Source organism: Larus michahellis, chromosome 3 (genome assembly GCF_964199755.1).
Source record: "Larus michahellis chromosome 3, bLarMic1.1, whole genome shotgun sequence".
Lineage (NCBI taxonomy): Eukaryota > Metazoa > Chordata > Aves > Charadriiformes > Laridae > Larus > Larus michahellis.
Window position 1 is genome coordinate 40,311,532 of NC_133898.1, and position 17,928 is coordinate 40,329,459.

The 17,928-nt window shown below is 39.5% G+C and overlaps 1 protein-coding gene across 17 annotated transcripts in view; it reads right to left on the minus strand.

Moving 5' to 3' along the window:
• Positions 1–356: 356 nt before the first annotated feature.
• Positions 357–17,928, minus strand: part of LTBP1 (latent transforming growth factor beta binding protein 1) — a 203,607-nt gene continuing 186,035 nt past the window's right edge. For 11 of the 17 annotated variants that reach the window (XM_074579851.1, XM_074579852.1, XM_074579850.1 and 8 more), the window contains 3 exons: positions 6,433–6,555; positions 2,778–2,927; positions 463–1,479 (listed from right to left, as the gene is read on the minus strand). In XM_074579851.1, the coding sequence (XP_074435952.1) occupies positions 1,310–1,479; positions 2,778–2,927; positions 6,433–6,555 (443 nt within the window). In that variant the 3' untranslated portion in view covers positions 463–1,309. Of the gene's footprint in view, positions 1,480–2,777; positions 2,928–6,432; positions 6,556–17,928 lie in introns of all 17 variants that reach the window. The other 6 variants (XM_074579857.1, XM_074579856.1, XM_074579855.1 and 3 more) reach the window with 1 other exon arrangement.

Sequence of the window (17,928 nt, forward strand, 5' to 3'; positions counted from 1 at the left end):
AAGTGAAATATCTGTCAGTCTCCTAATCTCTTTCTCTCCTTCCACTGAAAAATAGAGCTGATGGGAAGGTACAGTTCATCAAGAAAAGGAAATTCTCCCCCTCCTCTTCAGTGTGATGGCCTGGTTTTCAGAAAACATTGAAGAGCCTTATTTGCAGATTTATTGGGAAACATGCCTAAACCAGGAAAGAAGAAAAATTCCATGGGAATCAGCTTCCAAGTCAAACAGTTTCTGTAGGTCTGTGTTTGAAATCTTCCCTCTGGAAGCCTAACTTCAGCCATCAGCTAATTCAGATTCTGGTCTTATTAAAACAGCAGGAGAAGGAAAAAACAGCCAGACAACTCCCTATAACTATTGTAATGTAAATGAATTCTATTACTGCAGACACCTGAGGGGTTGATTCTTGTAACGTAAACACCAGTACAAGAACAAAAATGCCTACAATTAGTAAATAGCTTTTTTCTAAAAAAAAGGTGATTTTATTGAGTTTTAATATACAGCTTTAATATGTTAGGGTAATCATACAAGATCTCTCTTGTGTTCAATTTACACATTACAATACAGACGTGAGCTAAAATCTTTTGTTTTAATGTACAAAAGGAATCCAATGTTGTCCACTAGCAGCTTTGAACTTGGCAAGAAAGGTTCTAAAGACTTTAAGTGCAGTAACAACCATATAGAATACAAAATGAATATAAGGACTTTTCGCCAAGGTATATAAACATTTGAAAACAAATGGTGCCTGCTCCACAGGGCAGACAACTAGCAAATTAAAAAAAGTCACTGACCAATGTTCCAGAGAAGGAGGAGCATTACCCTGTGCAACAGTTCTTATAAAATGGTCTAAGAATATCTGTATCATAGAATTTGTACTGATCAGAAAAAAGGTCTGAAAAGAAACAGTAGGCAAGGAACTGAACAATCAAAAATGACATAGTAATATAAAATATTTCCATCACTATTTAAATGCCAAATTAATCAAGCAATAGTAAAAAAAAAACAAACCAAAAAACCAAAGCTCTTCTGTTTAAAATAACAGCACTGTTTTTGCTTATTTTTAAAGACTTTTTTTTTCTTATGAACACACTATATAGTTGATTGTTTCTTTCATACAGAGTAATGTGTCCATTTGGTCTGTCACTTCAGTGAAGCTGATATGCAATCAGCCCATCATGTCTCACCTTTTGACACATTTTAATGCTTTTCTCCCCTTACGTTCACTACTCCGGTGCCTTCTCAAGTTAAATACTTTTCTTCCTTTTCTTTATACAGTGCAGAGTATATGGGCTTAGGATATGGAGATTTTCCTCTACTCCAGTTCACTGTCTAGTTCTGAGTTCAGTGGTGTGCAGTAGTTTGGCTTGTCTGAAGGTACGTACCCTGGGAGACACAAACACTTGTACGAACCTTCTGTGTTAATGCATTTGGCATTCTTGCAGAGAGACATCCTGTTGTTCAGCTCGTTGCACTCATTCACATCTGCAAAAAGGGGACATCAAAACACATGCAATGAAGTCTGCTGTGTAGGTAGAACTCATTTATTTCCAGCATTGTCAGGAGTAGAATATGCTGTATGAATACATTGAGAACTATATTTTCAATACAGATCAGGTGGAATTAGGCTGGGTCAAAAGCTGTAACAGATGAGTATTTTACTGGGAAGAAGTGGATATTATCATAGGAAATCAAGAGTGTATTAAATGGCCTTAAACTGTTAGATCGGCAACTTTAAACTCAGACTAAGCTGCAAAACAAAAATGTAATAACCACTGACAGGTTTTTATGTAATGAATGAAAAGCAGCTTACAAGAAAGAACCTCCAAAGAAGTTGTTAGTATAGTAAAATATTGTTAATTGTTGTTAGTATAATACAGATATTATGCTAAGAGCCTCCAAGTTCTTAGTATAATATCTGTATATTAAAAAATTAAATGCTTAAATGTTGGTGTTCTCAACTGAATACTTGTGAACAGCAAACTACCTGCACTCAATATTGTGCAGCATTGGCCTGAAATACACAGAAGCTACATCTTTTCTCACTAAGGAGGCCAGCTTGCCGTAAAGTCCTACAGATTACAGAAGTCATGAAGGCAGCTTATCATGATACAGCTGAGAGACCTCAGCTGTGGGTTAAGAAGAAAGCATCATGCTAAGCAAGGTCAATAGAGACCTTAAACTGAGATACCCCTAGGCTTCTACGCTGAGGGGTGTTTTGTGTCATCTTTTCACTGATACTTGCCATTCCCATGTTTTTTTGATTTAATTGAAGACATAGTCATTAGAGGTCCCAGTTAGTAGTTGTGCAGATTTACTAGTTTGAGAGTGAGAGGAATAGTCTGGTCTGTTGACTGTTGAAATCAGCGAGACTCAGGGGCCAAACCCCAAGTGGTTATCTGCATATTTAGGTGATTCAACCACTCTAAAAATCTGGTCCTAAAATTACTCTTCTACTCTGGATCCAGTTCCATCCTCTTAGCTCACTAAAGCCTTTGAAAAACATTTGTCCTGTATATTAATGTTAAATTACTGACAGAAGTTTAAGCTTCACTACACAAATGTGTGTCTGCTCATTTCTAGGCTCTTAACTGTAATGAGGAACACCAACGTAGTTATTTTTGTAACAATGTTTACTGGTGTTTGCAGTAAATCAAACAAAGTTAGTATCTTTGATACAATTGAGGTGGTAATTTCTAACCAGTTCCAGTGCCTCCTTAGGCCAAGTGACTGAGTCAACTGACAGACTAACAGAAGAAGGTAAAGTAGTATGCTTTCCTCACCAACACAAGTCATTTTGGCCATGTCCAGGTGATAACCATCAAAGCAGTCACAGGTGTAGCCTTCTTGGACTCTTACACATCGGCCATTTTCACATCCATTCAGAATACCACATTCCTCTGCTTGTAACTCCTCAAAGCTGTTCAGAAAACCTGGGTGGAGAAAGAATTGCAAACAAGTCAGTTACAGAGTTGTTGAATCAGTATACCCAAATGTATAGCGAGAGTCTGAAATTCTCTCAGAAGTTCACTGGAATGTGACTTGACTTTGCAGAAAATAGGTCAGCTTTAGCAGATCTGCACCATCTGGAGTTTTAAATGCACTAGAAATGTGCTGTGATGTATTTCAAGATGAAAACTGAATAACTTTGTGAACTCTTCAGTTTTTAATTTGTGTTAAAAGTCTGTGGTTTTTTTTGGTAAAGGAAACCGCATAATTTGATAGTATATTTTTTAAAGGATAAATCGTTGTTTTCTAAATCACACCTTTTATTTGAATTGTTACATATATCAACCTTTATGGAAAAAAAGGTAAGAAGTGGTAGTACAGTTTGAGATAAAAGTTCCTTAAAACAGTACTCTAGAAAAATAAGGTGTGTGTAGGGGCGAAGAGATGCATTCTAACTTATCTAGAAGAAAACATTAAAAAATAAAAATAAATCTCAACTGTCTTAAGGAAAGTAAGAAGAAATCAGAGACTGCTTTCCTGTTGTGGTTTTGGTTAACAACCCTTTGGCTGGTACTCCAGCAACTGGTGCCAGTACAAATACCTATAATATACCAATTGCTTCTTGTCATAATTCTAGATGGTGAGTAGTCAAAGCTAGAGAGTTCTCTTTTGTATTCAGTGGTTTGTACAATGCCTTTTGTGCTCCCTGTCTTAGGGCTTTTTTTGACAGTTACACTTTTTTATGTATAAGGAAGGATTTATACTTAAAAAATTATTTGGCATTTTTACCCATTCAGAGATTCTCTCTAGGACTGAATTGCTCCTGTTAGTCCTGTACAAGTTTTTTCACTAGCTTTCTATTTGTGCAGCAGTGATGTAACAGGACTGCAGATGGCAGCCCATCACATCAAAAAGACTTTTGAGGAAAAAGTTGAGAACATCTCAGAGTTGTAGGTTTACCAGCATAATGAATATATAATGGAGCGGAATACAGTAGGACACATGTCCCCATCTGCCCCATAACATATAATGAATATAGTGACTTCACAAAGAAACCATTGGTTTATCTAAAACCTGTTCACTGATGTATATTGTTGCAACAGTTGTGATGTGTAGATTTGCAAAGCTACCTAGGAATACATATTTCTCCCTTTCCTTGTGCTTGTTCTCCTGTCTTTTTATATTTACTCCATCCTGTCTTGGTTCTTGAGGCCCTCTTTTCTCTTGTCCTGCTTTGCCTTTCCTACTCTGCCCGTTCTGCATCACCCTCCATTTAGCTTGTGTACTGTCATTTCCATGCCCCCTCTCTTTGACTACATACATTGTTTCCATCCTGGATTTTCTCTAACATGAGGGATTCTTAGTAATGATCATGGTGGTCAGTCATACACTGAGTAAATTCTGGAGACACTGAACACATAATGTGACATAGGTACTTGCTGACATATGCCACATCTCAAGAACGTATACAATACGTAGGATGTCTACAAGTGGACATTAAGTGGGAAACATTACAATCTTTTCCATGAACCTAGTAAATCACATCTCAGTGCAACAGTACGGAGGATATTGAGAAGACTGTCATGATGGTTACAATGTAGTAAGAAACTTGACCAGTTTTCATTATGTTCTCAAGTCCTCTAACAGAACTTGCAGAGGGCTCGTGAGGGTCCTTTAAAGTGAAGCTCTTTGCTCATTTAGAAAACAAATAGTGTCAAGAAAGGGAGATGTGCCCCCCAAATACATGGATATTTTTGTAATAAATAAAAGGCATGATTTGACATATAGAATATATGTACATGTATATGCATATACATATGTACACACATATATACATCTTTTTCTCTCTCTCTCATAAATACAGTATGTTGTAATTTTAACTAGCTAAACCCAAAGTTCACAAAATATCCTACCTCAAAAGAGCTGGATGGGACCTGGGTTGTAATTCTAATATGCATAGTTGGTTCTGTAGAAGTTGATTACACACAGGTGACAAATACTACATTGAAGTACATGGCCTTGCCATGGGATGGAAGGTATTGTTGTATTCCTCATACAGGTCGCAGCAGGATTGTGACTTTGAAGGCTTTGATGCCCTAAACATGTGGCAACTGTATCTATCAGGGAATATGCCTCTGATCAGGTCGGAGCCATGCAGCTGTGTGTTTAGGGTTTCTTATGCACTTGCTTGCCATTGTATCCAATTCAGTGATAGGATGGCAGGAAGAGACATGAGTTCTTAAGCTTCTGTCCCTAAGACTGTGGCCTCAGCTGTGGATTCAAAACTGTCCAGAATTTTATTGCATTTATTCACCACTGCTTATAACTTGCGAAGTGCTTCTTTCCCACTCATTATTCTATCTATCCTATTGGTTACCCAGTCATCTTTCTGGGCTTTTCATTGTGTTTGGTAGTTATCATCTGTGTGACATTTCAATTAGACATCAACACTCAGTACTGTTTAATTAAAATCATCTGGATATAAAGCAACAAGACATTTTACAATTCCGTGTAGAGCTAGAAGGTCATTTAGATGCTAAGTAGAAATGAACTCATTAACCTGATTTGTGTAGTTCAATATGTGCAAGAAATGCATATCACCCTTCTAATAGTGTGCTGTAATCCTCCTGCCCTGTTTTAATCTATTACCATTACTTTAAAAATTACTTCTTGTACAGGAGAAGCACTTTGGGAAAGAGCATAGTGGCAACTGGTAGGCCATGTGTATGAAGTACAGAGAGTTACCAGTTCCTTCTGATACCTTCACTTTTCTTCTCAAACACTGTGACGAGATATGCTGGACTTGCACAGGGTGGCTGATTTTGAGGAAGATGCTGAGAACTGTAAGCGTTCCTCTCCCACAAGCCTTAACAGGGAGCTGGGCCAGACCCATAAAGAACCCTGATATTCCTGAAGCGCATCTGAGATTTATACGATCCCTCGCACCCTGCTTGGCAGGCCATTCCACTAGCCTGAGGCTACATGCATGCATACTCCCTGATCATACTGTGCTGTACATTTTCTCTGTTGAGCGAGAACGACTTGCATACTCTCCATTTCCCCCATATAAATTCTGCTGGAAAATCATGGAAAGCTGGCGTGAAAGGATTTTTTTTTCTTATAAACTAAAGGCACTCTGAAGAAGTCTGTCCCATGCTCCAAAGGAAAATTAATTTGTGAGAGGGAAAACTGGCAATTCGTTTGACCTTTAGCTGTAAATCTGTTAGTAAATACAAATTTAGTAGACTTGGCACAAACTATTTCACTATATTAAAAATTAATATTGTACTCTGAGCCCAACCGGACTCTTATACAACACTGGCTCTTGAACCAGAACACCTGACTGAAAGCTAGTGTCATAGGAATAACTAAAACATAAATAGGCCACATTACTCAGAAGCAAACATAAGAATGAAGCCAGCTACAGGGAAATCATCCAAGTTACAACCCTCATTTCAAGTATTTTATATAACAGAGAAACTTGCTTACGGTCTTCAACAAAGTATGGGTTAGTTTCTGGAGTGTAGTGCTCCTCAAAGTCAACCAAAGCATCTTGTCCATATGGCCGTCGAGATCCTGGAACAGGAATGTTGCACAGCTGGGCATAATCCTCTGAGGGGGGAAAGAAAATAGGATATACAACTAATCACACTTGTAACACAGGCTGCATTACATTAGTCCCAGTGAGCTGTGGTTCATATTAGCTGGAAATAAACTTATCTTCCTAGAAACATCATAAATCTGCAATTTTCACAAAGCATTCTCTCTTCAAGAAGAATGTCATTAAAATGTTAATGAGCCAAACACAGATTATTAAGTCATAATAGGGATAACACCAGGGATAGATTTGAGTCAATAACTGTACAAAAAGTTATGGGTCAGGTTCTTCTGGCCTGCACGGGAAGCAAGAGCAGAGGGATGCTGCGTATCCTGCTGCCAATGCACCCTCCACCAGGACTAGCTATGGTTACGCTCCTCATTCTGCTGGAGCAAAGGCTACCCCAGGCCACTGTGGCTGCTAGCAGAACCCACCCCAAAGGAAGCAAACTGGAGCAGTTGTGGCCATATTTCTGGCACCACCAGCCAACCTGCAGAAACCATAGAATGAAAAATCCTTCTTAAATTAGCACACACTCATCTGCAAACTGTATCTTCAAGCCAGAGAGTTAAGTATGGGTCCTGTTCAAAGTCCCCTTGGCTGCGAACCTCAAAGGGCAAGGGGAAATGCACAGGAGAAATAGTCACACTCTTTATTTTTTGCCTCTCTCCAATACCTAGACTACACAAATTGAAGCAGACCAAAGCAGCTCTTCCTTTTAGGTGTCAAAGTCCACATCTGAAATGCTGATGCAAAGTTTGATTTTTTATTCCATTTATTGTATCACCTCTGTTTCCATTACCATTTACTAAAATATATACAAGACAATTTATTTGAAAATAGAAATGTTGTTAAAATACAGCAATCCAGGTGCTCCTTTACTATTGCTACAAACTATTTAGCATCTGTTTCTGTGAAGATTGCCTGGTGTTCTGAGAACCAGGCAGAGTAAGGACGGGAAAGAAAACCACCAAAAGCGAGAGAGGAAAAAAAGCCCTAAGCAGATACAAAGTCCAAGAATTGCAGATGGTTACAGAGCCAGAAACCTCATGCTGTGTAGAACTGTCCCAGACAGCAAATAGTTGGATAAATCCAGACTGCTTCTAGACAGTGCAGAGCACAGCCCCACTTCCTTGCCCAGCATTGTCATTTTATTTTCACAGGTAGCATCTCCTCCACCTGGAATGGTTTTATTTGGTAGTGAAAACAAGTGTTCAAAAAGTTTGAATTCTGTAGTCAGCAACTTGGCTCTTTGAGAGTATAAGACTGTACAGTACACTACATGCAAAGCTTATCTGTGCACATCGCAGAACTGTGATGGGTGCCGGTGCCGGTCCGAGTCTGCAGAACGAACTCCCCAGAGAACTTACAAATCATTGTAAATCTCACCACTTTCTGCTTCACGTGCAAGGTGATTTCCCCCAATGTGCATCCTCCAGAATGTATTATATACAGTAATAATTATATTTAAACAATCCTCTCCTCTCCCAGATGAAAATGTATGCTGCCCAACAGAGACATCCCATGGCACATGAAACAAAGCCAGCGTGAGAAAATAAATGGCATATAGCAAATGTGACTTATATCCTGTAATGCACAGTTTCCCACTGAGTTACCAGGATAATGAGCATAGTTTTAAGAGCTGTCATAGGCCCAGAAACCCCCTGTTCTTCCTTCCCCACATCTAACCCCAAATAACAACTATGTTTGGGGACAGCCAGGTTATCATCTCAGACTGACTCCTTCATAATTTTGTGTTGAGCCACTCATTATGCACAAAGGCTGTGATACGCACACAGAGAAAAGCTGTGCAGAAGTGTAAAAGCATTCTCACAGATGCGCACAAATGTTCTTGGCAAAGGAAATCCGTGCTCTACCACAAAATACTAATTCATCTGGGCTGTGTGGAAGAAACCATCACAGAAAAACAAGTCAGCGAATAGCAAGGAGACAAGGCAAGTGAGTCTGAGGGATCACTGCTTCTTCCACATGGTCATAATCTGATGGAAGGGATTGGACAGAACCTTGACATTGGCTTCTCAGATTACTTGGTGCTAATTTTGCACTTAGTGATACCAGTAGTAGAAACAATGATTTTCTTCTGAAGGAAGCAGTCAGAACATTTGGAAATCCATGGAGCCAGAGCTCTCATGTACATGAGAGCTGGGTAGTTTGAAGATTGTGCAAGACTATTTTATATTGCACATTTGCCAATGCAAAGTTGTTTATTATCTAAGGAAGACTAAAGAAATGTTGACAATAGAAACTTGTTTCCTGCCACAGTGGTCCTTTGCCAATCCAGTTCTGGATGTTTGCATTTTTAGGTCTCATTATAAGTAAATTAGTGGCTACAAAACGATGAAGAGGGCATTTTAGGGCATAATGTAAACTTGGTATTTGTTACAAGGAGTTGTAACTACATTGAGGTTATCTACAAGAGTATACATGTAACTGTAACAGTCTATTAACCTCCTGAAGTCTGTTATGCTTACTTAACCATTTGTTAATACACTCTAATCTTTCAATACCGTGTACCTTATTTGTATATAGAGCTTTAATACAAAAGCTGACAGAGCATTTAAATAGTCTTAAGTCACTTTAGAATGTATACACTTATCCTCCTTATATATAATTTATATCTTTGTTTTGATACATGCTGGAATTACTTATTATTGCTATGGTCCTCCACAACATCCTTCTCTCTAAGCTGGAGAGATAGGATTTGATAGGTGGACTGTTCAGTGGATAAGGAACTGGCTGGATGGTTGCATCCAGAGGGTAGTGGTCAATGGCTCGATGTCCAGATGGAGAGGGGTGACAAGTGGTGTCCCTCAGGGATCCATACTGGGACCAGTGCTGTTTAATATCTTCATCAATGATTTAGACAGTGGGATCAAGTGCACCCTCAGCAAGTTTGCAGATGACACCAAGCTGAGTGGTGCCGTTGACATGCCAGAGGGATGAGATGTCATCCAGAGGGACCTGGATGAGCTAGAGAGGTGGGCCCATGCAAACCTCATGAAGGTCAACAAGGCCAAGTGCAAGGTCCTGCACTTTGGTCAGGACAATCCTCGTTATCAATACAGGCTGGGGGATGACGTGATAGAGAGTAGCCCTGCGGAAAAGGACTTGGGGATACTCGTGGATGAAAAGCTGGACATGAGCCAACAATGTGCACCTGCAGCCCAGAAGGCCAACCGCATCCTGGGTTGCATCAAAAGAAGTGTGGCCAGCAGATCAAGAGAGGTGATTCTCCCCCTCTACTCTGCTCTCATGAGATTCCACCTGGAGTACTGTGTCCATCTCGAGCCCTCAGCACAAGGACATGGACCTGTTGGAGCGGGTCCAGAGGAAGGCAATCAAGATGATCAGAGGGATGGAGCACCTCTGCTATGAAGACAGGCTGAGAGAGTTGGGGTTGTTCAGCCTGGAGAAGAGGAAGCTCCGGGGAGACCTTATAGTGTACCTGAAGGGGGCCTACAAGAAAGCTGGGGAGGGGCTGTTTGCAAGGGCACGTAGCTATAGGACAAGGGGCGATGGTTTTAAACTAGAGCAGGGTAGGTTTAGATTAGACATTAGGAAGAAGTTCTTTACAATGAGGGTGGTGAGGCACTGGAACAGGTTGCCCAGAGAGGTGGTGGAGGCCCCATCCCTGGAGACATTCAAGGTCAGGCTGGATGAGGCTCTGAGCAACCTGATCTAGTTAAAGATGTCCCTGCTTACTGCAGGGGGGTTGGACTAGGTGACCTTCAAAGGTCCCTTCCAACCCAACACGGTCTATGATTCTATGATAATACTCTCTTAACACTGTATGTTCTACTTAGTGGACTCTTGTAATGTGTTGAGTCAGTTACTAGGTGCTCAGGAGATAAACACAAGGAGAGCAACAGCAACCCACCTAAGAAACCAACAGTAGAAATTCAAGACCAATAACAATGGCAAGTTATCTATGCCACCTTGCTGAGCTTGTCTTTTGTTTTTGAGGGAAGAAAAGCGTGGGCAGAGAGGAGAGTACAAAGAGTGAAAGGTATCCGGGGGGCCGCATCCTGGAAAGATCGCAAGAACCAGCGTTTTGAAATAAGGTAAACTAGAGACTTGGATGCCTGAGAAAAATGAAACCATCAGAGTCCCTCTCTGGAGGACAGAAAAAGTTAGGCAAGACAGATGTGTATGTACGATTTCTGTTGTTTTAAACTTTTCCCCTTGCTGTGCCGTGTTCCTACAGTTCAAATTAAAAATAGTGTATTTCGGGTCACTGTGCTGTATGCTGGTCACAATTTTCCAAGGAAGGGAACTAAATGAACAGAGCACTGTAAGATTTGCGGGTAAAAGCATGACTGGTGCACAAAAAGTTGCAGCAAGTATACAAATGAGAGAACAGCATGATATTGCCCTAGGGAGGTGACAGTAGGAGACTTAGTTCAAGAAAGCAGGAAGGGGGCAGAGAGCAAGGGAAAACCTGTAACTACCCCTGAATGGCAAAAGCATTTTAGTTGTCACAGAAATTAATACTCACTTTCAAAATAATCTTTCATGTAAAGTTAAAAAAAAAAGAAAATTAATTTTCTGTAATTCACAATTAATGTTAAAACCTTTTTCTATTTGGATTCACTTTCTCTGCTCGCTCATCTCCTGGCTGTGATCAAGGACAATACAACTGCAGTTCAAGAGGAAAACAAGACTTGTGTTTTTAATATAATTTAGTCTACATTGCTCTCCATGTGTTTCTAAGTTTTTCTCTTCGTTTCAACTTGCAAATGAAGCACTGAGACAGCTTGTTGTATAACTTAGGATAGCTGTTATAAAAGGAAGCTGATGTATGCTTCCAAAAATGTAAAGGACGTTTTTTAAGTCAGATGTGTGCGTATAAAACCAGCACGTTAGGGGATTACAGCTAGACGCACATGCATACTGACTGGCACAGATGTTAGCCGTAATTGGTGATGAAAGCTAGGCTGACAGAGACAACGCAGCATAAATTGGATGGACTGACTGGCTTTTAGGTGCTTGTTAGCACAAGTGCAGCTGTGCAAATGTGCATCTAATTTGCATATACAGTTGTAACTACGCAAGCCTGTGTGGGCCATATTTGTATTCTCTAGTCAGAAAAAATACTCAATATTTCATGTATTTAAAGCAAAATATTACATATTAAAAAAAGCTTTTCCTAACATAACCATGAAACAACTGCACCACAGCCAATCCTTACTCCTGCCCATGAAGCAAGCTATATTTCTGATTCCAGCTCCTCAGAATTGTCACCATCACACACACAAAAAAGCAGCCAAAGCTATCAACACCAGGGCAGTTCCTTCAAATTATTTAAGAATTCAACAGTTTCACCATGGAAGAAATCACTGGAGAGAAGGACAAAGCCAAGAAAGCATTTATTACATGTAATATATGTGCCTTCCCAACCAGAGGTTCTGGACATCAGTCTGAATTGGTTAAACTTACGCTCTCTCAGGAGATTGCATCATCTGTGAACCAAAGCTGAAGATATGTCTGCTCCACATCTAGACTGCACTATTTGGCAATTTAGATCATTTGACATCCTCCGTGAACACATGCCGAGGTTTGTGGGCAGACAGCATTCACATATATTCTACAACTCTTGGTGCTAAAGAAAAAGGGAACGGTACCAGTCTTAAAGGATTTTTTTCATTGAGTTAAGAAGGATATTCATATCCTCATGTGGAGATAACTCTAAATGAAATCACTGAGGAAAATCTCATAGTGGATGTAAAACTCTTGTTAAAAGTGAAGTAATTACTCAACCTGATTATTTCAAAACCTCTTGGTAGTCACCTTTTTTTTCTCAACAAAAGCTGCTCAAATTTTCTAAAATGATCTTCTCTTTCCTACTGCTTGAAGTAGATTGTTAGAAGTTGTAGTAAGAGGCAGGTTGTTTCTGCCAACCTTGCAAATGGCTTTCTGACTCCCATGTACACTTGGAATGTGAGGTTCCACGAGGAAAACCCTTCCAAGGCTATTCTGCATGTCTCTCAAACTTCAGAAAAAGCACTGAAAATCTTCATCAACAGAAATGAAAGCAGCCAAAAATCTGCAGAACTGAGCATAAGACTTTGAATATTCAAGGCCAAATCACTCTAATATTTGAGCCCAAAAGATAATCCATTTGTCCAGAGTCCTTACCAGAAAGGAAGGAGGCACAATGCCATCCTAAATGGGAAGATGAACAATGATCTCCAGAAATTAATCCAGTGCCTCCCTGCTGATCTTTAACATCTCAAAAAAGAACAGATGGAAACTCATCCTTTACACACATCGGTTTTCCCTGTATTTCCAGATCTTCATGAGTGACATTAGCCAGAACTTAAAGGGAACACCATGTTCTCATAATATGGAAGCTCAACCCAGAAATAACTCATAATGTTTACAAAGGATACACAGAGTTCCTTGCAAGAAAAATGCAATTCAAACAATCTGTCCTGCCAGAAGGGGTAGAATTCAACAACTACATGTAGGCATCTCCAAGGGTCTGCACCCGAATTAGTCACCCGGTGTCCTTTTATAGTTCATGGAAAGACATAACCACTTCTAAGACACCATCTCATCCTAAAGTAGATGTCTAGAACAAGTCAGAAAAATCTTAATGCTCAGGGCGCCTATTTCTCTTTCCTGATGGAAGGTGAAACTGGTAGGACCAGCACAGATGTGGGTTTCTGTGTAAAAAACCATGTGAAATTGGCCAAGAGAAATCTTACATGATACAACACCCCAGATGACTCATGTTTCCCACTACCCTCAGTGTTCTCCTAGTCTGGGCTTTGGAAATGCTAAGGTGAAGATAAAGGGAAACTTCAAGTACAACAATCTTCAGCAGTTCTTTATGCGACTCGTAGTCCCAACAGAACATCTGTAACATCTACTGACTGGAGCTCTGCCATTGTCCTTTCTACAGATCTTCTTAACATAAAGTGTTTCCATAAAAATCCACAAACTACTAGAATTTAAAACTTGCAGTAGAAGAGTACAAGGTTATGTATAAGGTTCCACAAATAAGCAGGCTGATAAACTGAATGCTGATGCTCTTTACAGTTGCCTAAGAATGTGTTCATGACATTATCTTAGTAGTCAGACTAACAACAAGTTCTTAGTTATACATTTAGTAATGTACCCCTATCCCCAGTATTAAAACATCTGTTAAAACTTCAGAGACCCGGTCCTAACTTACTCCCTTTCCCCCACATTAAAACTTCTCCAGGCAGCTACCTACAGGAGCAGAAAGCACCCTCCTTAACTGATGGGCACATCTTTAGTCAAGGACACCTAATTCCACCTTCCTAGCATCCTAAGGTATTAGTTAAGCAAAGGTGATAACAAACTCCAAGACAGGTTTCTGAAGATCACTTTACAAATACAAAAATAGGCAGTCTCCCTAAATTAAACACTGACCCCACCACACCACCTCACTCAACATTTTCTAGCTGCTTCTTCTATCTCCTCCCCTCAAATGTCCTGTACCCTGTAACAATACACCTTGTCTAAAATCCACTTCAGTCCCATAAGGGTCTCACAGGAGCTTCTGGAGGCTCAGCAGGTCTAGAACGCAGGTATTACATGTTCAGGTTAACATGAGATGTGTATGGCCTTATTTTAGGTTCTAGATTTTTTCAGTCTTGGCCAGTTGCTCTGTTTTCTGGCATGGATGCTTTGACCCAGCTGCTAAACCCATCGCTGCCTGTCCTGCTGCCAGTTACTAGAGCATGGACTCCGGATGGAGACAGTTGGGTCTCACGGCACTAACAGTAAATTGGCCAAGGAAGCAGAACTTCTGAAGGCAGGTCGTCTGACAGGTTTTTTTGAGTGGGTGCAATGAAGAAAGGATGTTTTGGTTTTGTTATCTAAAATAAAAGTATCCAATTTTCTAATTTTCCTCAATTGGTCAATTATTGCAGCCTGCAAATAACACAGAGGTTTCTCAAGGATAATTACTAAAAGTTCTATGGGCAAGTACAGCCTAACACCACAATGAGCCCAGAGAGAACACATTTCAGTAGTTAACATTTTGGTATTGGATACAACCTGTGAAAGCCTTTAACTGTACTAGAATATCATAAGATCATAATGTTAGAACCAATCTAATTGAAAACAATCTGTCTTTGCTTCCTTCATTTAATGATAAGAAGGCCTGCCCCACAAAACTGTTTGTACAAGTAAGATGTACTCAATCACACCACTACAGTTCATGTTTGAACTATTTTGATCAGGATTTTGAACTTGTATTTTGAGTCTGTTCCTTGATGTTGTCATCAAAATACTTATCAGTCTTACTGTTGTTAAGATGTTGCTGTTCAGTTGCAGTACTTCAACAGGTGCTATTTACTTTTGTCTCAGGCTCTGATGTTTAGTGTCATTTTCAGTGGGGTTTGATCAAGCACCCACTGGTAGTTTTTAGAAATCTTAGCAACTATGTAAATTCTGTTTTCATGCTGATGAAAGGCTGGATTTCCTTTTTCATTTATATGGATCAAATTTTTACAAAAGTTCTCTGTCTTCCTGCTGGTTTTATGCTGGATGCTATTTAAACAGGACATTTAAATCATGTCATGAAAAATGGAAGTGCTTTCAAGAAAAGCTGGGACGCAAAGGTTAGAGGTTATTTTTATTAAAGCGTGAATTTGCTTTAGAAGGAACTTGCAAATGTATCACTTATGGTGGTAGACCTGTCTTTCCTTCTTTCTAAGTGTAGCATCTAGATCCTCAAAGACAAGGGGAGTATACACAAGGTAAAAGGAAACCACAGATCAGTGAGTGAATGATCCGCTCTATGATCCAACCCATTTCATGGTGAAAGCCTTCTGGTGATAACACTTTTCACATCCCCAGGTCTTCTTTAACATGTGTTACAAATCTTCAGAATGCCCCTAACTTGGGAAATAAGCAAACACCTTCAGTAGTAAATCTGGCCAACACAATACACAAGTATTTAAAAATGGAGAAATTCCAGGTTCCCCAGCCAGGACTTGAACCTGTGACCTCCTGGCCCAGAGGCGTGAAAGGACTTTCTCGAGCCAATGATATCACTTTAAATGTTACAAACTGAAGACATGTCAAATGAATCATTCATTCAGTTCAGTCAGCTTTACATTTTTCTTGGTAAATGTTCCTGAAAACAGAGAAAGGCTTCCAGGTTTCTCTGTGCGAGGACACATGAGCACATACCACCTCCACTAAGAAATGTAAGCTTGTATGTTTGTTCTGACATAATAAAGATTCAATATGCTTTTTTTTTAACCATCCATGTTCCAATTTATAATGATAATTTAAAGTCTTTGGGATCAGAGTATGTCTTGTAGTTTCAGTTAAAGCAGGTACTTTTCAATGCATATTTAAACACATAAAAATTACCTTATGTCTGGAGAAAAAAAGATGTTATGATCCAACATAATGCTCTTCGGCTTTGACTGAGGGTCATCCAAGTGACACTTAGCATCATGTTATCCATCAGGAACCTTTATATCATTTTTTTAATGAATTTCTCAAGTTTCTTCTTAAAGCTAGTTGGGATCTGCACCCTGCTGTTGTCACAGGATTGCTGCTCCAAAATCCTGTAGTCTTAATGATCAAAATCCATCTAATTTCAAGCCTAAATATGTTCAGACTGAACTCGTTCCAATTTTTTCCTCACATCAGCACTGCTATTTAATTTAAAAGCTTGTAGGAATCCTCCATGATCATGCTGGAGTCTTACCATTTGCAGCCTTTGTTCTGCATGTAGGTTTGGCTTTTCTCATCTTTCCTTGAAGACAGGTTCTCCACTCCCTGACCATCTTGGTAGTCCCTCTCTGTTCCTTTTAAGATGTATTCTGCTTTAAATGTAACTAGCTAGAATCTTCAGAAGCAAGTCTCGTACCTACCTGAACTTTCTCTACCAGGAACAGCTTTCCTTCCTTCTCTCAGGATTGCATGCTTGCATGACACAGATGGCTCACTGTTACCGAGTGATGAATTTTGTACACAGAATAACTCCATTATTCTGCTCTATCTTTCCACCTAAGGAGCTGCAGGTCATAGCAACAATTCTTGCTCTTGCCCTGTATTTTTTTTTTTTTACTATTTCATTTCATTCCATTGCAATTGTTATTCTAGCAGGTGTAGTAATTCAATGCCTGGCAATGTCCCCCTGTAAGATTTGTTCTGACAAAGACATTTCAGAGATTTCCATGTCTTATAAATCAAGCTGCTGTCATGCCCTGTTTTCTTCTGAAGTCTCTTTCTGGGGTAAGCACCAGCCAGCAGTTACTTCAGCCAACATCATCAAAACCAGGCACTTTTTTTCAGTTACTGCATTTCCAAAGCAAACTCAAACAAGTAAAGACGTATAAGAACAGGTTCAGGGACCTTGCAAGTAAATTATAAAAACATAAGACCCTAGCAGACACAAACAACCATATTAATGCTTCAATGAGCTTCTCTATGTAGTTTTAACTCCAGGGTTCTTGCTGCAAGTAAAACACGTACTGCTTTAGCCACAACAATATGGTTAGAGTAACACAAGCCCAAGTAAAAATCCGGGTATGATCAGAATAAAATGCTTTACTACGTGGAAAACAATATTACCAAAAGAAACATTTGTAGTAAGAAAGTTACATCCAAATTAGGCCTTGGAATAGTTTATGTGGGGGAAGAAGTTAGTATGGTGCCAGACTATCTATACCAGGGCTGACATATCTCAGACACAGCATGACATATACCTATGTGGCTTCCACTGGTCTCTTCTCCAGTTCCTGGTCCCCAGAAGCAAGTCTGTATGTCAATGACAACATTTCTCTCTATATCCATTTAGCTTTTGTAGCAACCACAAGAAGCAGCTTCTACCCGAAATATCTGAGAATAATGTCTAATTTCTAAACATGTAAACCAAATATAGTATTTTAAAAATATGACTGTCAGTGAGCATTCTTGAACATTAAGTTATATTCCCTGGAAATTCTTCAGTCCTTATTGGTACTCCGTTTCCCTTATTTATCTTAAATTGCTCATCTATTCATTTCAAACCTGAGCATATAGACATATAATAACAACTCGTTCTTTGATAGTGATTCTAAATCACAACTTCCCAAATCCTTATCAAGCAAACGCATGTAAGAATATCACACTGAAAAATGCACCTGAATGTATAATACTGGCAACAAAAATCCAAACCAGTTATGGAGCCTGTTGAGTATCATGCGTGCGTGTGCACATGAACCGCATCTGTATTTTCATAGATGACTTTTAATTTGTTAGTCATGTTAAGGAACTCTGCTACCCTTAAAATGCCCTCCTTTTTCCACCAAGGTTCTAAATTGCCAGTCACTGATAGTTCCAGCTGAAGGAAATGGGTCCTTAAGTGCCAAAAAATAAAAGCAGCTACATTT